The following is a 22,893-nucleotide window of genomic DNA, read 5'->3' as shown; positions in this document are numbered from 1 at the left end:
AATCTCCGCCCGAACGAAACGGTTGAAGAAGGACACACTGACACCTTGTTCTGTTGAGTTTTGTCGAATCACACGCTCTGCTGCTCTGACCACCTTCACTGATGAATCAGGTAACCCCACGCGATCTGGTATCAATACTGCGCCGGTTATTACAATATAAATGTAAATGCTCATAATTGATGGACAACTATGCCCGTGAAAAGACATCAGGAATCCGGTGAAAAGAAAAGAAAAGAGCAGAAAAGAGCATAGGCTACATTCATAATCCTGTGAAACTTTTTTGGGTGTTGAGGTTAATAACGTGTTTTAATGTCGGTAATACTTTCACCACCGCATGTTCTCTCCTAGTTTCCATGCTCCCTTACGAAAGTTAGTCATGGTTTTAACAAAAAAAAAAAACATGGTTCTTGTAGCCATGGTAACCGCAAATGTTTATTTTTTACTTCAAATAATAATTTAAGAATAAGTATTAAGATAATATTTTTTTGTGGTTATAAAAACAAACCTAAGCCAACAACAGCCTTTAAAATGTCTTAAAATGCATTATATAAAAACAATGAGGCAACTCTGCTGAATAAAAACAATAGAACCATCACACATTAATCACAAATAAATCACAAATACCATTACAAACATTACAAACCATCAACTTTTAACCATTAAAACCATTAAAAAATGGTTTTCTGTAGTGTGTTTTGGGACATATTCCATTATAATTTATTGGTTTTAACAAGCCACCGATAGAAGGTGACCAATTACCAGAGACCCACAGGGTCCATTACAGTTTCCATTAAAACCAATACAAGTCCCATTTTAACCAGTAAAACCATTACAAATTTTGTGATGGTGTCTATTGTTTTTTTTTTTTTTTTAAACATTACATGTTATTACAAATGCCTGCAAAGGGAGCCAAAGGCCTGGTAATTTCTGCTGTTATACTTACAGGACGATCATATCCTTGTTTAATAGCCTATTGACCAAACATTTAATTCAAATATCCAATTAATCTTAAATTTTTTTGCCACCTTTTTGCTATAGATGACACAGCCTCTTTAATTTCTTCAACAAAAAACGTGGACATCACAACCCTTACAAAAATTAACCATGGTTTTATCGTAGTAAAAAGTAACTAACCTCTCCATAAAACAAAACAAAACAAGCCCTGTAAATTAATATAAAATATTTTAAAAGCCACATATTATACAGATTGACACTTCATATTTAATGGTATCATTTTTATGACATTTAATGTATTATACTTTCAATAAAACATTTGCAGTGGGGTTTTAAAATCTGTTTTTATACATGTTTTTGTTGCATTTACACATTTATGACCAGCAGGCGTCACCAGCGTGTGGGCTTTTATTTTGTAATGCAACAGCAGACTTGCCTGATTTTGGAGAAGGGTCTGTCTGCGGACTGCAAGAGAGGGGCGTAACTGGAAGGAGGCATAACTTGAAGTTGTCTAAATCACACAGAACCACGCGAGATGTCAAAACGAGATGTTGTCGGGCTGCGTCCGAAACCGCATACTTTCTTCAATAAGTACTTACTTAACGAGCGCTAAAAGAGTACATACTCTACAGCCTGAATGCGTTGAGTATGAATGCGATTTGGATATCATTCACAATGTTGACGTTATTATGTGACCTTAGACGTTATAACAAGCGCAGCAACTTAAAATATATGAGTGACAGGTTTAATTAATCTAAAGTATCTTGATAATGATGAAATTTGCTCATTTCGTGGTCTTGTTGAAGAAACAGCTGCCCTTTTATTTTGTGATTGTAATACATTTTGTGTTGATTTAAGTTCTTATATTTGTAACTCCACTAATGTGATCCACAGTTTTATCCTTAAAGCATTTTAAAAATGTTTATTACGAAAACCCAAAATTGTTATCTCTTGAATATTTAGTTAATTATTTTATTTTTTCATCCACAAGCAAAAGTGTCTTAAATCTCCTGTTTTCTTCTTTTTCTTGTTGAATTTAACTTTTTTCATCCCTCAGGCTTCTAAAAAAAAGCATCATGATGAATTATTCAAAGATATTTAACCTTGTCATTGTGCTTTTTTTTCTGTGTATATAATCTCATACATTTTTGTTTACTGTTTTATGTCATTAAGATTGTTCATTGTTAGATACAACCATCTTTCACTGATCTTTTATGTAATAAGTTCGGCAATAATAATAATAAAAGAGGGACAGGTGCACGAACACCTCATAGCATCACTAACTCAACTATCTAGCACGGTTTTCCTCAGCGTTTGAAATGTCAGCACAAAGGACGGGCAGCTGCTCGAAGATCTCGTCTTTGGAGAAGATTGTTGATTTTATACTCTAAAAATGTAAGTATTTCAACTTAAAAATTAAGATTACCCCAGAATGAATTGCATCGTTTGCCCACCCCAACACTTACACGCAATAATAATGATAAGTGCTAACCAATAATTTTTTTTTTTTTTTTTTTTTTTTTTTTTTTTTTTTTTTTTTTACTTAAAATGACATTTTATTAAAACAAGCAAAATGTAAAATTGTCGTGACATAGCTATACATGAATATACACTAGTTGAACAAATGCAGTCGATGTGAATACATCAATTTTCAGTCAAGCAATTAATACATGAATTAATAAAATATATTTTATTTAATGACAACAATAAGAAACATGAATAAATGAGTAAAAGAATGAATAAAAGCAAGCATCACAATAAATACATACAATATACAAGTCAACAGCAGATGAAACAAAGCTTCATTCAAACTCATTGTTCTAACAATCATGTATTTACAGACGGTGAACCCCACATCCTACTGCCATCTCAACACAGATGCGTCAATTCTGCAGCTGCGCTGTGCTGTGCTTCACAATCTTGCTCTTCTCAATGAGGACAGCGTTGACCCAGAGGATGAGGAGGAAGACCATGAGTATGTGTACTTAATGGAGCCCCCATTAGTTATGCATTATAAAACGTGTTTTACAGCAAAATCACAAATATGCTATATATTATGTAGGTCACAGACAGGGTTTAGATTAAGCCAGGATTAGGTCATAGTTCAATGATGAAATTTGCTCATTTCGTGGTCTTGTTGAAGAAACAGCTGCCCTTTTATTTTGTGATTGTAATACATTTTGTGTTGATTTAAGTTCTTATATTTGTAACTCCACTAATGTGATCCACAGTTTTATCCTTAAAGCATTTTTAAAAATGTTTATTACGAAAACCCAAAATTGTTATCTCTTGAATATTTAGTTAATTATTTTATTTTTTCATCCACAAGCAAAAGTGTCTTAAATCTCCTGTTTTCTTCTTTTTCTTGTTGAATTTAACTTTTTTCATCCCTCAGGCTTCTAAAAAAAAGCATCATGATGAATTATTCAAAGATATTTAACCTTGTCATTGTGCTTTTTTTTCTGTGTATATAATCTCATACATTTTTGTTTACTGTTTTATGTCATTAAGATTGTTCATTGTTAGATACAACCATCTTTCCCTGATCTTTTATGTAATAAGTTCGGCAATAATAATAATAATAATAATAATAATAAAAGAGGGACAGGTGCACTAACACCTCATAGCATCACTAACTCAACTATCTAGCACGGTTTTCCTCAGCGTTTGAAATGTCAGCACAAAGGACGGGCAGCTGCTCGAAGATCTCGTCTTTGGAGAAGATTGTTGATTTTATACTCTAAAAATGTAAGTATTTCAACTTAAAAATTAAGATTACCCCAGAATGAATTGCATCGTTTGCCCACCTCAACACTTACACGCAATAATAATGATAAGTGCTAACCAATAATTTTTTTTTTTTTTTTACTTAAAATGACATTTTATTAAAACAAGCAAAATGTAATTTTTGTCGTGACATAGCTATACATGAATATACACTAGTTGAACAAATGCAGTCGATGTGAATACATCAATTTTCAGTCAAGCAATTAATACATGAATTAATAAAATATATTTTATTTAATGACAACAATAAGAAACATGAATAAATGAGTAAAAGAATGAATAAAAGCAAGCATCACAATAAATACATACAATATACAAGTCAACAGCAGATGAAACAAAGCTTCATTCAAACTCATTGTTCTAACAATCATGTATTTACAGACGGTGAACCCCACATCCTACTGCCATCTCAACACAGATGCGTCAATTCTGCAGCTGCGCTGTGCTGTGCTTCACAATCTTGCTCTTCTCAATGAGGACAGCGTTGACCCAGAGGATGAGGAGGAAGACCATGAGTATGTGTACTTAATGGAGCCCCCATTAGTTATGCATTATAAAACGTGTTTTTACAGCAAAATCACAAATATGCTATATATTATGTAGGTCACAGACAGGGTTTAGATTAAGCCAGGATTAGGTCATAGTTCAATTAGGACATTTAAGTAGCTTTTATAAACGTGCCTTGGATAAAAACACTACTGATGTGCATCTTGAGACAAAACAATTATTTTAAGATCAGTCAGTTCAAGTTGCTTTCAGTTAAAACAGCTCAGACATGCATTTTAGTCTGGGACTACTCTTGACTAGCCTTGTCTGTGAAACAATACCACTGTATGAAAATGACTTACACACTTCAATTTAAACGGTTATTTCGGGGAATATACTCCCGTCAAGCTGCCATCTTGCCAACAACATCTCGTTTTGACATCTCGCGTGGTTCTGTGTGATTTGGAGAACTTCAAGTTACGCCTCCTTCCAGTTACGCCTCTCTTGCAGTCCGCAGACAGACGCTATTGGATCCGCCTGCAGAGTGACGTCATAGTTCCCCACTTTATATTTCAATTAGTTTGTGAATTTTACTATATATTTATTTGATTATATATATATATACACACATACATACATATATAAATTAAACACATACATACATATATAAATTAAACACATACATACATATATATATATATCTTGTTTTTGTTTTGTTGCTTAACACTTTCCTCCCCCTGGAAACTCTTTTGTTTGTTGTAAATTTGTCTTTTTATCTTTTTTCTTTTCCTTAATTTAGGCTACATCGTTCCGGAAAATCAAACAAAAATAACAGAAATGAATGGGGAGAGGGTAGATGTGAAGTGAGGCGATGGGAGGGATTTACATGTTAAAACCTCTGATTGGCTTTAATGTGACCAATGAAATCATTCTGTGGGTTGGTCCATGGAGATACCCAATCACAGATCGCCGTTTTCCTTTTTGAAATTAGTATATTAGAGTGTATAAAAGCTCGTGTGGCATGAAAAACAGTTAAACAACTTCCAGTGACTCTGACCTGAACATCAGGCCTGAACCCGCGAAGTAAGAAGGGCTCAAAGATGGCCGTCACTAAGACCCGCCGGTAAAGGAGGAAAGAAGCGCAGGAAGTCCAGGAAGGAGAGCTACGCTATCTATGTGTATAAAGTGCTGAAGCAGGTTCATCCTGACACCGGGATCTCTTCTGAGGCGATGGGCATCATGAACTCTTCGAGCGCATCGCCGGTGAATCGTCTCGTCTCGCTCACTACAACAAGCGCTCCACCATCACATCGAGAGAGATCCAGACCGCCGTGCGTCTGCTGCTGCCGGGAGAACCGGAGAACCGGCCAAACACGCCGTGTCTGAGGCGCCAAGACTGTGACCAAATACACTCAAAGTAAAGATCATCTGATCTGATCAGCGACCCAAAGGCTCTTTAGTTTTCTGATTATAGCTTTGTGTTTAGAATGTTTGTGGCATTTTACGATGAATGTGATTTACTGATGAAATCACTGAAACATTAAAACTAAGTTATTTCATTTATTTTTTCCCCTCCCATAATAAGATTTAAAGTCTTTTACACTCAAAAACCCATAGTCCTCATTTTCAACAATTCACTTTGATATTGATTGTTCTCTGCACAATCCAGCACTAACTGTTCTCTCTGCTTTACAATAGTAGAAATCCCTCATGTGTCTTTGACAATAATAATGTCAAGATGTAATGAGTTTGTGTGAAACAATAACATTTCTATAACTCAATTCATTCACGTAATCTTCTCTGTTTTCTCCTGATCGTTTACATTTGCAGTCATGGCAATAGGCTTTTTTATCAAATACTTATTGCAGAATGTGTGTAATAATGAGAGTTGTGTGCTTGTACAGACACTAAGGGAAGTCATTTATATAAAATTAAGAAACTGTTAGATGCAAAAAAAAACTATGTTGTAGAAATAGGAAGATGTCACAATAACTAGGGCTTGTAGACACAGTAGAACATGTGATATATGAATGAGAAAGTTGAGAAGAGAAAGTATATATTTACTCCTGTAAAGCCTAAAATTACGAAATCATACTTGGACAATATTTAGAAATATGATAGTTTATTGAACATTTTGACAAAAACAAAGAAAACAGTTTCATAATTTTTATTTTATTTTTATGGCTCGTAGTATGATACAGTGAGAAGCTCATACTGGAAAGGAGGGAGAAAGAGAAAAATATTTACTCCAATATGCAATATTTGGTGCAGATGCTGATATTTATGGCCAAAATGCTGATGCTTGCAATGCAAATCAAAGAGATCTTTATAACAGTATAGCAGACAACTTACATAAATATCAGAAGTCACTCTCTCCAATAATAACTCTTAGTAAGATGATATTTAAATGCTTAGTTTAGATATAACAATCGTTCAGTCTTATTGGTGGAGGTCTGTCCAGTTAAAATATAATAATGAACACATTCCTCACATTCAATGCAGTTTTATTATCAGACATTATTAATGTCTCTGTCTCAGCTTTTATTGACAATCAGGTTAAAAATGATCATGTTTGTGAGCAGAATGCTGATATTTAATCAATTTGAACATTTTTATTTAACAGGTTTTGTTTGTTGTGTCTTTAAAGGGCATCTTTCAATAGCTTACAGTGTATTTGACTCACATTAAGAAACTTGTTTTGGAGTAGATGCTGAGTCCGGAGGTCTTTCTGTGTGGAGTTTGCTGTTCTCCGTGTGTTGGTTTGGTTTCTCTCACAGTCTAATACGGTCTAATACACAGCACAGGTGAATTAGAGACAGTAAATCATCCGTATGTGTGAGAGTGTGATCGTGTGTCTGTTAGTCTTGTGATGGACTGGCCATGTTCAGTGTTTCCCAGCCTTCAGCCTCAGACTCCAGCATCCTGTGACTCTATACATGCGGTTTGGAGAATGAATGAAATATCAGGTTGAAGTGTGTTCCTCTGTTACGGAGAACTGGCTGTGGTCTTCAGTAGAGGTAACTGTAACACACACACACACACACACACACACACACACACAGAGTCTGGTCAGCTATCCTTGTAGGAACTCTCCATAGGCGTAATGGTTTTTATACTGTACAAACCATATTTTATATCGCCTAAACCTACACCTTACAGGAAACTTTCTGCATCAGACAGATGTTGTACCTCTCGCTCTGCAGCATTTGAACAGCAGCACGACGGTCGACAGCAGATACGGACAAGCTGCCAGAAGAAAACTGAGGATGCTGAAGACAGAAATCTGACCTAAACGTGACAGAAAAACAGAGCAACAAGCACATTATTGAGCAATTACAAATCTCCTAAAGGCTTTCAAAGCATTGAAATACATAATCTTATCTCAATCTCATGTTTATTCCACCACCATGTCCCCTTAGGTATGTGTTAAAGGGACAGTTTAACCTTATTTTGCCATTATTAAATAAATAAATACATAAATGGCAACGTCTTGGTTTAAAGATTGTATTGTAATCCTGTAGTTAATGCACTCTTAATATCAGTGAATTGTAGGATGGTGGTTATGAGGTGTTGAACATTTTTATTTAACAGGTTTTGTTTGTTGTGTCTTTAAAGGGCATCTTTCAATAGCTTACAGTGTATTTGACTCACATTAAGAAACTTGTTTTGGAGTAGATGCTGAGTCCGGAGGTCTTTCTGTGTGGAGTTTGCTGTTCTCCGTGTGTTGGTTTGGTTTCTCTCACAGTCTAATACGGTCTAATACACAGCACAGGTGAATTAGAGACAGTAAATCATCCGTATGTGTGAGAGTGTGATCGTGTGTCTGTTAGTCTTGTGATGGACTGGCCATGTTCAGTGTTTCCCAGCCTTCAGCCTCAGACTCCAGCATCCTGTGACTCTATACATGCGGTTTGGAGAATGAATGAAATATCAGGTTGAAGTGTGTTCCTCTGTTACGGAGAACTGGCTGTGGTCTTCAGTAGAGGTAACTGTGAGACACACACACACACACACACAGAGTCTGGTCAGCTATCCTTGTAGGAACTCTCCATAGGCGTAATGGTTTTTATACTGTACAAACCATATTTTATATCGCCTAAACCTACACCTTACAGGAAACTTTCTGCATCAGACAGATGTTGTACCTCTCGCTCTGCAGCATTTGAACAGCAGCACGACGGTCGACAGCAGATACGGACAAGCTGCCAGAAGAAAACTGAGGATGCTGAAGACAGAAATCTGACCTGAACGTGACACTGAAAAACAGAGCAACAAGCACATTATTGAGCAATTACAAATCTCCTAAAGGCTTTCAAAGCATTGAAATACATAATCTTATCTCAATCTCATGTTTATTCCACCACCATGTCCCCTTAGGTATGTGTTAAAGGGACAGTTTAACCTTATTTTGCCATTATTAAATAAATAAATACATAAATGGCAACGTCTTGGTTTAAAGATTGTATTGTAATCCTGTAGTTAATGCACTCTTAATATCAGTGAATTGTAGGATGGTGGTTATGAGGTGTTGAGGATTTCTCTGTATTTCGGTGTATGTGATTTGTTAGTTACACATTCGTTCATGTGAGTTATGTGAAATAATAAACACAGCTGTCAATAACTGATTGCTCATCAATAAAATCTCATCATCTGACAGAGACGGAGCTCCACTGACTCTCACCTCTGACGGAGATCCAGCTCTTGGGTGACGCTCCTCTCTCTGTTTTACAGGAGTAGAAACCCTCATGTGACTTTGAGACAGTCATGATGTTCATCTCTCCTGTCGTCTGATTCTGGACGAGTGATCCGTCTTTATAGAAATCAGCTCCGAGGATCGAGGAGTTTGTAGATCGATGTAAACAGTGTAGAGTCAGAGTATCTCCCTCAATCACAGGATCAACAGAACTCTCCAGAATCACATCACCATCTACACAACACAAGAGACACATGCATGTAAGAAGATGGTGATACAGATTGTATACTTAACCAGAAACAAACATTAAGATGAGGAAGCCAATATGTGCAAAGAGTGTAGCTGCTGTGATTAGAAACAGGACTCACCGTGTACAGTGATGTTGAGAGGATGCCGTTTCTCTCCAGATTCAGACTGACACCAGTAAACTCCAGAGTCAGATGTGCTGAGAGAGACGATTCGACATGTAGATCCTGCTTGTTTTGAACAATCTTCTGTGTTTCTGTCTGTGTATCTTCTCACCGTCCATCCAGCAGAGTTACTCTGATCCTCACAGCTCAGAGAGAGAGAGTCAGACGAGAAGTGTTGACTTCTGCTGGGACTGACCTCCAGAGACACTGAAGGAGAAACACCTGAGAAGAAGAAAACCTCATTCAAAACTGACAGCACGTGTCTAATAAAATCTGCAATTAAGTAAAATTAGATTAAATTTACCAATAACATTTAAAATAAGAAGGGTTATATCATGTATATATTATGAGTGTGTATTTGATAGTGCTTTTGATCTGATCTAGACTGAGAAATAGAGGGAAGTGTTTCTGATGTTTTACCCTCCTGTGCCAGAGACTGTGATGAACACAAACACAGATGAACACAAGCATGAATGCTGTGACACAGACTCACCAGTGATCCACAGTGTCTGTGTGTAGTTTGTGTAATAGGCCGGTCGTCCTCTCTCTGCTCTGCACGTATAAACTCCTGTGTGCTGTAGAGCAGCAGGACTGAGAGTGTAAGAGCCTGCAGCTCCTCTGCTGCTGTCTGACAGACGATCATCATCTCTGAACCAGCTGAACGTCCAGCCTGTAGAGGAGCCTGTAACCTCACAGATCAGAGTCACTGAGTCTCCTTCAGTCAGCCACGGCTGTGGAGACACTCGCACTGCTGCCCGAGCTTCAGCTGAACAAAACATGACGAGTTATAGAGAGAGAAGCTGTTCACACTGATGATAATCAACAAACACACAAACTCACCCGATACAGTCAGAGTAACAGCATCACTGCGCTGAGAGCATTGTGTGTTTTTCTGTCCTCTGCAGGTGTATTTACCGCTGTGAACGTGATCAACACTGCTGATGTTCAACTCTTGTGCTGAGATTTGGCTGACAGAGTTTTTATATTGGTTGTTTGTTCCCTCTATTTCCCATCTGTACGTCCACTCAGTGTCTCCTCCCCACTTTATATCACATCTGAGAGCGACTGTTTCTCCTCTGAACACTCGTTCATCAGGCCGGACCGTCACCACAGCTTTAGGACTCACTGTTCAAACACAGATTAATGCATTTATTTTTGATTCAAAGTTTTAGGAGTTGCGCAGATATTGTCTCAGATCTGTATGTTGTGTCTCATACTATGTTCTCTCTCACCTGTAACATTTACCCACAGTGCATCACTGTATTGTGTGTAGTAGACTGGTTTTCCTCTTCCAGCTCTACACCAGTACTGGCCTCCATCAGACTCTGAATCAATCTGAACTCTGGAGGAGTTTGTTTCTGTCTTTGTCTCAGAGTTCAGTGTGTGTTTGTTCCAGTAAAAGTCCCATCCAGCGGCCGGATCCATGCGACAGGTCAAAGTCACTGTGTTTCCTGTCAGCGCAGCTCCTGCAGGATATGATGTGAGTTCAGGCTTTGGCTTCAGATCTGCAGGAGAACAAGAACACATTCAAATCCTGAAGATCATTGAATATTTGTCTGCATTGTGAAATTAATTCATAAATAACACTGATGCATTGCATCCAGCACATTCTACAATAAACCTCATTTAATATAGGGTACATGAAATACTGAAATAGTGAACTTGTCTCTTATTCAGTTCTGATAAATGAAGATCCAAACGTAGGTTCAGGAGGAGCCTAAACATTCAGTCCTGTCAATCATCATTACGAGTCTATATAAGCAGCACTTATTGCACCGTCCCAGCGACAATTCTTCCGGCATCCCTCCACCTCCCCATCTCCTCCTCTATTTCTGTTATTCTCCCTCTATTTAGTACCACAATCGGGTTCAAGCCTCCATTGAGGACAGAAAGCCAAGTTTGTTTACCATTAACCATCAGGATCGGATGTGCGGGCGAACTCATGAAACAGAATAATAACTAAATGTGAATTGCTTCAGTCTTCTTATAAGAACAGATGTGGCTGATACACAGGTGTATAAGAAAATTACTAAGCTACAAATACTGATGTTAAATGAGCATTAAACAGAATATGAACACTCACCTGATACAGTCAGTGTAACAGCAGCACTGATGTCTGATCTCTGTGAGTCTGATCTCTCTCCTCTACAGCTGTATGTAACACTATCAGACACAGATGTGATGCTGTAGACTCTCTCAGTGACGTCTTTGATGACTGAACCATCTTTAAACCAGCTGTATGTCCACTGCGTGTCTGTTCCTGCTGGCTGTATGTCACATGTGAGAGTGACTGTCTCTCCTCTGAACACACGCTGATCTGGAATCACCTTCAATACAGGTTTTGGTCTCTCTGTATTAATACACATACAGAATGAGTAGATATTGATGAAAGCAGCATCACAGTATCATGATCACTCTACCTGTACCTAAAAAAAGTGCTGAATTTAATTTGTAGATGAGGTCACGTGACAATGATACTACAGTTTGAATCATTCATTGTTGCATAATGTGATCCGTTTCACATATTATTAACAGATAGTAGCCAGAAAACAGTATATATGCAACACATATGGAGTTATATTCAATAAACAAGATAGTATAGACACATTTTGAAAAAAAACCCACAGTCTCCCAACAAGATATATGGACATAGCAAAATAAGTTTAGGAGGACAATGATATTCAACTCACCCTCCACAGAGAGAGAAACAGCAGAGCTTGATTGTGATGATTGTGGTCTTTCATCTCTCTGTCCTCTACACCAGTACTGACCCTGATCAGACTCAGTAGCTCCTCTGATAGTGAGAGTGTCTCTGTTTACAGTGTAACCATCAGACGTCTGTAACTTTATACTGTCTTTATTCCACTCATATCTCCAGTCACTGTGAGACTCTATAACACAGGTCAGAGTGACTGTCTCTCCAGTGAATACAGGTCTGTCTGGTGTCACAGTCAGTGTAGATGTGGGTGAATCTGTGAAGAAAGAACAAAAATATAGTGAGTCAAACAGCTTTTTTTTAAATAAAAATAATTATATTATTCATTATTTTAACTCATATTTCATAACATTTGTTTGTCCTGTCATTAGTTTTCTGATCTGAGAAGGAATCCAGTCAAAGGTATAATGCGTGTAGATCTTTTACTTGCGCTTCTGCAAAGTTCACTTAATTTATCCGGATGTAGTTTCACTTTTATTCTAGCTCCGTGTTCAATACGACTCCAGTTTCAAGTGATCATTAAATTTAGACTGTATTTCTAACCAAAAACTGATCACAAATATTGATTGTGTATTAACTTAGATATTTGATTATTTTGGAAATCCCATACGTTCAATTATCTGTTCATTAAGGACTCGGTGTCACAAAGAAATTCACTCGACCCTTTAGTGAACGCACAGACACGAACTCTCCAGTCAGAGGATGCAGGGTGATTATAATACCTTTAAAGGGTAGTTCACCCAAAAATGAAAATTATGTCATTAATTACTCAACCTGATGAGTAAGACGCGTGATCCAGCGTGATGACATTGAACACACCCAAAGGCATGGCATATGTTCAACGTCATCACGCTGGATCTGGATAAGCGCTTGCCTCATGTACTGTCGTGAACGCAGGTCAACAAGAGAAACAGTAGAGACAAAAATGTGGAATAAAATCATTATTTTTGTTTTCTTTGCACAAAAAGTATTCTCATGGCTTCATAAAATTACAGTTGACAGACTGATGTCACATGGACTACATTGTCGATCATCTTGGTACTTTTCTGGACCTTGATCGTGTAAGGACCCTTGCTGTCTATCGGAGGGTCAGAGAGCTCTCAGATATCATCAAAAATATCTTAATTTGTGTTCTGAAGATGAACGGAGGTCTTACGGGTTTGGAACGATATCAGCGTGAGTAATTAATGACATAATATTTTTATGAACATGAATATGAACACTTGCCTGATACAGTCAGTGTAACAGCAGCACTGATGTCAGATCTCTGTGAGTCTGATCTCTCTCCTCTACAGCTGTATTCACCGCTATCAGACACATAAGCTGTGAATCTGAACTCTGCTGTTGTTGTTGTTGTGTATGGACTGCGAGTGTCTCCATCTTTAAACCAGCTGTATGTCCACCAAATGTGTCCTGCTGGCTGTATGTCACATGTGAGAGTGACTGTCTCTCCGCTGAACACACGCTGATCTGGAGTCACCTTCACTACAGGTTTTGGTCTCTCTGTATTAATACACATACAGTATGAGTAGATATTGATGAAAGCAGCATCACAGTATCAGGATCACTGTTATAAGCTCAAAACCACATTATGAGGAAAAACACTACATTAAAGACTTAGTTTGCTTTTAGTTTGTATTAATTTTATCAAAAATATTTCTAAATAATGGTAAAAACAACATTGATATCCATATCCAGTCTACATCTTTTTTCATACAACTGCAAACTGTACAACATTTAAATAATTTAAGAGTATAAAAGTGTGCTGATGTCATTTTGAATAGTTTATTGTTGCATAATTTGATCTTATCATATTCTATTAAGAAATAAACAAAATATTGTGCTGAATTTGATAAGCAGAAAGAGACCAGTTCAGACGACTGGACGTGTGACCGAGTTTTTGGGGAGATTGATATTCAACTCACCCGTCACGGTGAAAGAAACAGTAGAGCTTGATTGTGATGAGACTGATCTTCTGTCTATGTGTCCTCTACACCAGTACTGACCCTGATCAGACTCAGTAGCTCCTCTGATAGTGAGAGTGTCTCTGTTTACAGTGTAACGATCAGACGGCTGTAACATTACACTGTCTTTAAACCACTCATATCTCCAGTCCCTGTGATCAGACTCAATCACACACTTCAGATTGACTGTCTCTCCAGTGAATACAGGACTGTCTGGTGTCACAGTCAGTGTAGATCTGGGTAAATCTGTGAAGAAAGAACAAAAACATAAAGTGACTCAAACAGCACTTAAAGTGAAAACAATAATGTTTTGTAAATGTTTTACAAAACTATGTTGTTTCTATTTATGTCATCTTTCTTAACATTTTTTTTTTGTGTGTGTGTGTCTTTAACTTTTTGTCCTGTGATTATTTTTCTGATCTGAGTGTTTTTGAGGAGGCTCTGGCTCCATCTCGTCCTCAGACAAATGCCTCTGACTCGTCATAGAAAGCAGAATGAAGCTCCAGCTGAAGGAGAGCTGAAGACCTCCAACTACAACCTCATATGAGGAGCAACTGAAGACTATCTGAAGACTTCATGAACTCATTTAACATCATTATCTGTAAGTCACTTCATTCTCTCTGACTTCAGGACAAAACTCATCTGTATTGAACTGTTAAAGCATTTCTGTTCTTATGATAGTGATTTTCACCTGTAAACATAGTGACAGTAACTAAAATAAACATTAGTTAATAACATTGTCTATAACTATTCACTCGTGTCATGATTTGTTTCGACACATAATACTGATCTCACAATATGACACTCTCATGATACTTTAAACAAAACTAAAATAGAGTTAAAAGGGCAAGTGTCATATTTAATTATTGCATCTCAGGCATATTATAACAGTGAACAAAAATGAATGTTAATTTAAATGCTAAATTTGGTGTTACATCAGGAATGGTCTTGAATAGGCTTTGGTTTGGTGTTTTTCCCTCAAGCAGAGGCCAATCGACACACCAGAATAGAAATATTCATGACTCTGCTAATACAAATACAGAATTATATTAGAAAAAATATGCTTTCATTCTGACTACATACATATAAGATGTTTTAAATACTGAATTTTATTCAATAATATATAGTATTTTATATAATTGATTAGTAATAAATTAATCGGCATAGAAGCTCAAATGTGTGACCTTCTGGGTTCATTATGTGTTATGCAACAGTTTTGATGCTAAATTAAATCTATTTGGTTAATCTATAAATGATACACTCTATTGCTATCCATGATACTGTCATGACTATGGTCTTCTGTTTAAGGACTTTTATGCTGAAGTGTTTTTTTCTGTTTCCATTGTTTCTTTGTTCACTTCCTGTGTTCAGTTCCTGTTTCCCTTGTTGCCTTGCCTACCTCGTTTGCTTCCATAGTTACCCACCTCTGTTACCATGGCTACTCATTGCCTACACCTGTCCCTTCTTGTCTGTATGATCTCCAGTGTTTCTCTTCTTTATTGTCTGGTCTTATATGAATGTATTGTGTGCATTTGTTTCAGTTCCTGCATTTGGTTTGTCTTGTTCATTGCTGGATTTACTTTTGTTGTCTTGTTTAAATAAGCTATAAACTGCACTTGGTTTTACTGAAACCGCCACGTTACAGAAAAACAGACACTCATGAATCCTGTAGATTACAGGATCACATTAATTCAGCTTCACCAAGAATCTCACTCACTCGAGTATGGTGACGCATTATTTTTTACACTGAATTTTTCATGTCGTTTAAATGACATCTTTTCTTGTGAAAACGTCATAATAACGAGATGTTATGTCATAAAACCCATGTTTTTCCCGTTATAGGAGATATATGGTTACATACATTATGTGAGCAAGCTGTCGCCACAGTCCTGAGATAAACGAGGATCTGCGTGGTGCTAAAGTACTGCAGGAGGATCAATAGAAATACATGGTTTTATATGTATTTTAATGTTATTGTTTTTATTGTAGTGGCATGTTTATTAGGATTAATGCTATCCAATGACTGCATTCAGACCCAGAGAATATGACTCATTTAAGATGATCAAATCAAACCAGTTATTTTTGAATAATAGACTCTGAGCTTGGAATATTTCTTTATTTAAATGACTTAAGTTTGATTTAAAACCAATTCGAAATATGAACAAAAAATAAAGAGAAATGACAAACGGTTTGATTTTTATTATTATTATTGTCATCTCTCCTTCGTCTGATTTACTGCAGTTTAATATTATTCAACATTAAATCATCTAAAGAAATCATGAAACTTTGTTTATTTTCTTAAACATAATGATGTTTTATCTTCTGCTGAGGAATTTCAGGAGCTTATAGATTCAGTGTCACATCTGAATCTCATTTTCATATTGTCACGAATCTGGTCTGCACTTCCATTCACCCTCCACCAGAGGTCACTCGCTCATCATATTGACTTTCACACCACACATCACATGGACTGCATTTCCCATCAGCCATCTCACCAATCACACACACACCTGATCACACAGCATCACTAATCACACACACTATTTAGCCATGGACTTTCTCTGCCTCAGGGCCGAGTATTGTATGCATTATCGCTGCCCTACAGAGCCCCGTTAGTTTTCCTAGCCTTGCCTAGCCTTTGTTGGATTGTGTTTTCCCCTGCCTGGACTATCGCTGATGTTTCGGTTTACCTCTCCTGTCTCGCCCCTTTGGATACTGTTTGCCGATCGCTGACCCACGCTTGCCTCTGGTTACTCTTTGTCTCGCCCACGTTATACCTGTTCGCCCCTGTTTGACCCTGCCTGTTATGACCATGTCTCTTGCCAATAAAAGTCTGCAAATGGATCTGCTCGCCTCTCGTCAGCCCCGTAACACATATAGTAGATAGTTTATGAGGACAATGATATTCAACTCACCTTCTACAGAGAAAGAAACAGCAGAGCTAAAATGTGATGATTTTGGTCTTTCATCTCTCTGTCCTCTACACCAGTACCAACCCTGATCAGATGCAACAGCTTTTACAATACTGAGAGTGCTTTCATTTACAGTGTAATGATCAGACGTCTGTGACATTGGATTTTCTATGTTGCCTTTATACCACTCATATCTCCAGTAACTGTGAAACTCAATCACACAGGTCATATTGACTCTCTCTCCAGTGAATACAGGACTGTCTGGTGTCACAGTCAGTGTAGATCTGGGTAAATCTGTGAACAGAAGAAAACAGACTCTTGAAAACTGAATATCTCACTTAATGTAGTTGATAGTGATACAATTATGAGTAAAATCTGATACACTATGATGAAAGTTGTGATTATCAGCCATTGTGCCATTATCAGCCTTTATACTGGCAATAAAATGTTTAACAAGCCACATCACTTCAATCCCATTATACTTTTACCCAACTATTATCAAAAGTGTTTCTAAATAAATACAACAAAACATTTTCTTGTGACCTTACGTGAAGTAGCCTATTATGATAAAATGCATTATCAAGAAGAATTGGACCTGTTCTTTAGAGCTAATTCATTAGAGCTCATTCATTAGCGCTAATATTAGCACCATGCTTCATTTATGAGATTAATAGTACACTTTTACTCAGAACTCACTTCAAACCACCATCGAGTGTTTGTAATAACTTCCTTTTGCAATCACATGTGGAATTTGGTCGTTTACTGTTGTTAAAATATACTATGTATAGCCTTTTATATCGCTGCACAAATTAGCATAGATGTACACATTCATCCTATCGTAATCGTGTGTTTATTTTCTTATATAATCTATGGTGGCTGTTGTCATGTTTACTTCTGCTGTGTAAAAGCCTAAACATGTATACTCTGCTGAAACTCATGTTGTTTGTGATGTTACAATCGCCTCTCCGTTCTTAAGTTGCCAGGTATACATTCCAAGTATAATACACATTAGTAAAAGGATCTATTTTAATTTTTATTTGACTATATACACTTTGGGCAGCCGCAGTACATTATAAAATTAGCCCAAACAACAGCAACCCACGGCTCTCTCTGTAATTTTTCCCACGTCTGTATTTTCAAAATGGGGTCAAACCTTAGCAAACGATTAATTTGCATAAAAAAAATATTAACGCGTTAAAATTTTTTGATTAATTGCATGCGTTAACATGTTAACATTGACACCCCTAATATATATATATATATATATATATATATATATATATATATATATATATATATATATATACAGGTGCATCTCAGTAATTCAACTCAAATTGTGAAAATCGTGTATTAAATAAATTCAGTTCACACAGACTGAAGTAGTTTAAGTCTTTGGTTCTTTTAATTGTGATGATTTTGGCTCACATTGAACAAAAACCCACCAATTCAACAGATTAGAATACTTCATAATTTTAAAAAAAAACATTTTTAGTGAATTGTTGGCCTTCTGGAAAGTATGTTCATTTAAAGTATATGTACTCAATACTTGAGTACATATACTTTATCAGCTCTTGCTTTCCTGTAGCTCAAATAGTAGAGCATGGTGCTAGCAACGCCAAGATCATGGGTTCGATTTCCAGGGAAAGCAAGAGCTGATAAACTGTAACTTGAATGCAATGTAAGTCGCTTTGGATAAAAGTGTCTGCTAAATGCATAAATAAATAAATAAATACTTGGTAGGGGGTGCTTTTGCTTTAATTACTGCATCAATTAGGGGTGGCATGGAGGTGATCAGTTTGTGGCACTGCTGAGGTGGTATGTGTAATGGAGCCAACGAGACGTGAGACGTGCGGATCCATGTGAAAAGCTTTTATTATACAGTGACGTAGTCAAAACACAGACAGGGTCAAACAACGGCAAACAGGTATGGCACGGGCAAGACACAGAGCAATCCTAGGACAAGCGTGGGTCGACAATCCGCAAACAGTATCCAACAGGGTAAGGCAGAGAGATAATCCAGGTACAAGAGCAATATTCCAGGCGAGGCATAAACAGATCCGAACGGTGAGACAAGGGTAAATACAGGGAACACAGACTAGAAAACAAGAAACAGGTTCCGTATCGCAGCTAAGACTAGGAGAGTGCTATACGCAGAACAATATTCGGCGATCTGTCTAAGGAAGTCCATGGTTTAAGTAAGCTGTGTGATCAGTGCAATCAGCTGTGTGTCTGTGTGTGTGTGTGTCATCAGTGCAATGGATGATGGGTATTGTAGTCCGTGGGTGACGTGCAACAGTAGTGTAGTGCAAGAGTCAATGTGGTGAGCGAGTGACCTCTGGTGGTGGGTGAACGGAATTCGTTCCGGATTCGTGACAGTATGGAAGCCCAGGTTTCTTTGACAGTGGCCTTCAGCTCATCTGCATTTTTTGGTCTCTTGTTTCTCATTTTCCTCTTGGGAATACTCCTTAGATTCTCTATGGGGTTCAGGTCTGGTGAGTTTGCTGGTCAGTCAAGCACACCAACACCATGGTAATTTAACCAACGTTTGGTGCTTTTGGCAGTGTGGGCAGGTGCCAAATCCTGCTGGAAAATGAAATCAGCATCTTTAAAAAGCTGGTCAACAGAAGGAAGCATGAAGTGCTCCAAAATTTCTTGGTAAACGGGTGCAGTGACTCAAAAAACACAATGGACCAACACCAGCAGATGGCAATGCACCCCAAATCATCACAGACTGTGGAAACTTAACACTGGACTTCAAGCAACTTGGGCTATGAGCTTCTCCACCCTTCCTGCAGACTCTAGGACCTTGGTTTCCAAATGAAATACAAAACTTGATCTCATCTGAAAAGAGGACTTTGGACCACTGGGCAACAGTCCAGTTCTTCTTCTCCTTAGCCCAGGTAAGACACTTCTGACATAGTCTGTGGTTCAGGAGTGGCTTAACAAGAGGAATACGACAACTGTAGCCAAATTCCTTGACGCGTCTGTATGTGGTGGCTCTTGATGCCTTGACCCCAGCCTCAGTCCATTCCTTGTGAAGCTCACCCAAATTCTTGAATCGATTTTGCTTGACAATCCTCACAAGGCTGCGGTTCTCTCGGTTGCTTGTGCATCTTTTTCTTCCACACGTTTTCCTTCCACTCAACTTTCTTTTAACATGCTTGGATACAGCACTCCGTGAACAGCCAGCTTCTTTGGCAATGGATGTTTGTAGCTTACCCTCCTTGTGAAGGGTGTCAATGATTGTCTTCTGGACAACTGTCAGATCAGCAGTCTTCCCCATGATTGTGTAGCCTAGTGAACCAAACTGAGAGACTATTTTGTAGGCTCATGAAACCTTTGCAGGTGTTTTGAGTTGATTAGCTGATTGGCATGTCACCATAGTCTAATTTGTTGAGATAGTGAATTGGTGGGTTTTTGTTAAATGTGAGCCAAAATCATCACAATTAAAAGAACCAAAGACTTAAACTACTTCAGTCTGTGTGCATTGAATTTATTTAATACACGAGTTTCACAATTTGAGTTGAATTACTGAAATAAATGAATTTTTCCACGACATTCTAATTAATTTAGATGCACCTGTATATGTAGTACTCTCTTAACAATAAATGAGAGAGACGGGGACAAGAGTTAGTGGTTGCCCAAGTGGTCTTTTTTGTTGTCTTTAATAAACATTGTATTTCAGTAAGACACTTGAATCACAGTAGTCATTAACATATAAATACTTAAATCAAATCACAGTTAACAAATAAATAGATAATCATATATACAGAAATGTTGTAGATCTTCCACACATCTGGATTTACTCATAAATATCTCAGATCAACTACTCAGGTAAGTATTACAGGTAGTACGCAAACAACTCTATGAAACAGGTATTAAAATTACACAATTGCACAAATGATCAATTTAAACAAATTACTAACACATTAAAGCATGCAAACTGTAGTTTGGCATTAAATTTTAATAAATTTAACTAACCAATAAATGAGAGAGAGAGAGAGAGAGAGAGACAAACAAGAGTTGGTGGTTGCTCTTTGTTGTCTGAGGATGCGCTGCAGTTGTCACAGTAACTCTACTCTCTCTCAACTGCCACCAGGAATTCGGAAAATGCAGCTGTACTGTTCAGTGCAAACTCATTATAACACATTAAAGTAATTTAAATTAAACATATATACACATGTAAATAGAAATAGACATACATAAATACATAACAAAATATATACAAATAATTTAATATTTTTATGAAACAAACTCTACGCAGCAGGGTGGTCACACTCTCCCCAACAAAATAAAATGTCGTCCCGACATCAATATACTCAAAGTCCTAAACCAGTCCATATCGTTTCACTTCACACTTGTAAAGGTATAAGGTCACGTGTTTTTCAATACTTATTCTCAATTTTCATTTTCATGTTTGTTTTTTTTTTGTTTGTTTTTTTTTACATTCAGTACATACATTCAATAATCACTCATCATGTTCCTGTTTTACAGACAGTCCTTGTCAGCTGATTATCAGCTTTTCTGAATTCAAGTTCAATGAGCTAGTGCCCCAAACAACAGTCCCAGAATCAAGTTCAAGTGCAACAAATATTTCAAGCCGTTCTCCGAGGTGCTTCAATGAAAGTTTCAGAACATTCAGTTCATTTAATTTGTCTAGGCCTTTAAACAGTCCATGTTTTCTTTCGGCCCAACAACAGTTCATTCTATAGGGCCTTTCGCACCGCGGGAACCTTTTCGTAGTACCCAAACTAATTGTGGAACTACTACTTGTGGGTCTAAAACAGTTCTACAGGAACTATCAGTGACACAAGTGTACGCTGGTTGGCCAAACGCACGCAAAACACCGGTTACCCAGCATTTTTAAAAAGCCATGTAAACATATTTACTCCACGAACATGAAAAACAGTGATAACGGCATTTACCTGTTGTCTGCAGTGTTGTGTTCTTCTCTCAGCTTCGATGATATGTAACACTGCAAGCTGTCAAAAAATTTAGTATCTTAGCCCAACTTTTTGCTCTTGTAATCGCGTAAATTGTACGTTGACATTCCATCTCCGTTATCATGAAATCCACGACACACAACAAAAACAGCTCTGATCACAGTGTCCACTCAACGGTTTTTGACGTTTGTTAATGCCACGCAAAAAGATCACTGTCGGCCACTTCAGAGTTCCTGCTGCTGGTGTGAACGCAACCAGGAAAACGGCCCGAGGGAGAAATTGGTTCTTTAGGAACTACCCTGCTGGCTAGTTCCTAGAACTAAGTTCTTAGAACTATGCGGTGCGAAAGCCCCTTATGAGTGTCACAACCCCTTTGCTGGAAACAGATAAGTGCAATCAGTTAGGCAGTTAGTGTCAATATGATGGCAGTTTGTCAGTACAGTTCTGCAGTGCCACCTGAGACCTGGTCAAGTGAAGGTTCATTGGGGGTTCTTTAATTTGCTGGATAATAGATAAGTGAGGGCTGAGAATAATGAATCCGCATTGGTACCCAATAATTCATATTTGGTGTCCATGTATATATGGGGTGTGGATTAAAGTCATTTCTTGCATTTTATACACTGTAGCATGTAGGAGTTCCAAATTTTTCATATGTGAACCTCTTTGGTGGTCGTCATTGTTGGATTCTAGATGGTTCCTCTGCAGGATTCCTCTGTGCAGGTGAGTGATGTTCTGGTTGTTGTTCTTTGACAGGTAAGTGTTGTCTAGGTGAGTCTCGTTCAGATAACCGATGTTCTCCAGCAGGTAAGTCTTATTCAGGTAAATGTCGTTCAGGTAACTGATGTTCTCCAGCAGGTAAATGTTGCTCAGGTAAGCAGTGTTCCTCAGCAGGTAAGTGTCGTTCTCCAGCAGGTAAGTCAACATGTTCTATTACATCTTGTTCCTGTTCAGCTAGATGTGGCAACACTGTCAACTCAAGCATTTGTTCTGACTGAGCTGATGATTTCTCACTGTGGTTTCCTTTTCCA

General features: G+C 37.6%; 3 protein-coding genes across 10 annotated transcripts in view; all 3 read right to left on the bottom strand.

Annotated features, from left to right (window-relative positions):
* LOC131544789 (Fc receptor-like protein 5) overlaps positions 1-12,325 on the bottom strand; it is a 275,408-nt gene extending 263,083 nt beyond the window's left edge. The window contains 2 exon segments of the mRNA XM_058783247.1: positions 11,414-11,680; positions 12,021-12,325. The gene's annotated coding sequence lies outside the window, so the exon portion shown is untranslated.
* Positions 7,806-22,893, bottom strand: part of LOC131544786 (Fc receptor-like protein 5) — a 273,713-nt gene continuing 258,625 nt past the window's right edge. For 7 of the 8 annotated variants that reach the window (XM_058783233.1, XM_058783235.1, XM_058783231.1 and 4 more), the window contains 7 exons: positions 10,563-10,835; positions 10,171-10,455; positions 9,824-10,096; positions 9,289-9,552; positions 8,909-9,154; positions 8,373-8,483; positions 7,806-8,216 (listed from right to left, as the gene is read on the bottom strand). In XM_058783233.1, the coding sequence (XP_058639216.1) occupies positions 8,158-8,216; positions 8,373-8,483; positions 8,909-9,154; positions 9,289-9,552; positions 9,824-10,096; positions 10,171-10,455; positions 10,563-10,835 (1,511 nt within the window). In that variant the 3' untranslated portion in view covers positions 7,806-8,157. The remainder of the gene's footprint in view (positions 8,217-8,372; positions 8,484-8,908; positions 9,155-9,288; positions 9,553-9,823; positions 10,097-10,170; positions 10,456-10,562; positions 10,836-22,893) is intronic. The other variant, XM_058783232.1, reaches the window with a different exon arrangement.
* The window catches only part of LOC131543395 (sialoadhesin-like), a 53,609-nt gene continuing 42,021 nt past the window's right edge, over positions 11,306-22,893 (bottom strand). Inside the window, exons 5-10 of the mRNA XM_058780689.1 lie at positions 16,926-17,216; positions 13,972-14,256; positions 13,274-13,549; positions 12,021-12,302; positions 11,414-11,680; positions 11,306-11,313 (exon numbers count right to left, since the gene is read on the bottom strand). Coding sequence (XP_058636672.1) covers positions 11,306-11,313; positions 11,414-11,680; positions 12,021-12,302; positions 13,274-13,549; positions 13,972-14,256; positions 16,926-17,216 — 1,409 coding nt within the window. The remainder of the gene's footprint in view (positions 11,314-11,413; positions 11,681-12,020; positions 12,303-13,273; positions 13,550-13,971; positions 14,257-16,925; positions 17,217-22,893) is intronic.

This window comes from Onychostoma macrolepis, chromosome 07, assembly GCF_012432095.1.
Source record: "Onychostoma macrolepis isolate SWU-2019 chromosome 07, ASM1243209v1, whole genome shotgun sequence".
Taxonomy (NCBI): Eukaryota; Metazoa; Chordata; class Actinopteri; order Cypriniformes; family Cyprinidae; genus Onychostoma; species Onychostoma macrolepis.
Note: the sequence above shows the minus strand (reverse complement) of the source record. Positions and strands in the feature narration are given on the sequence as shown.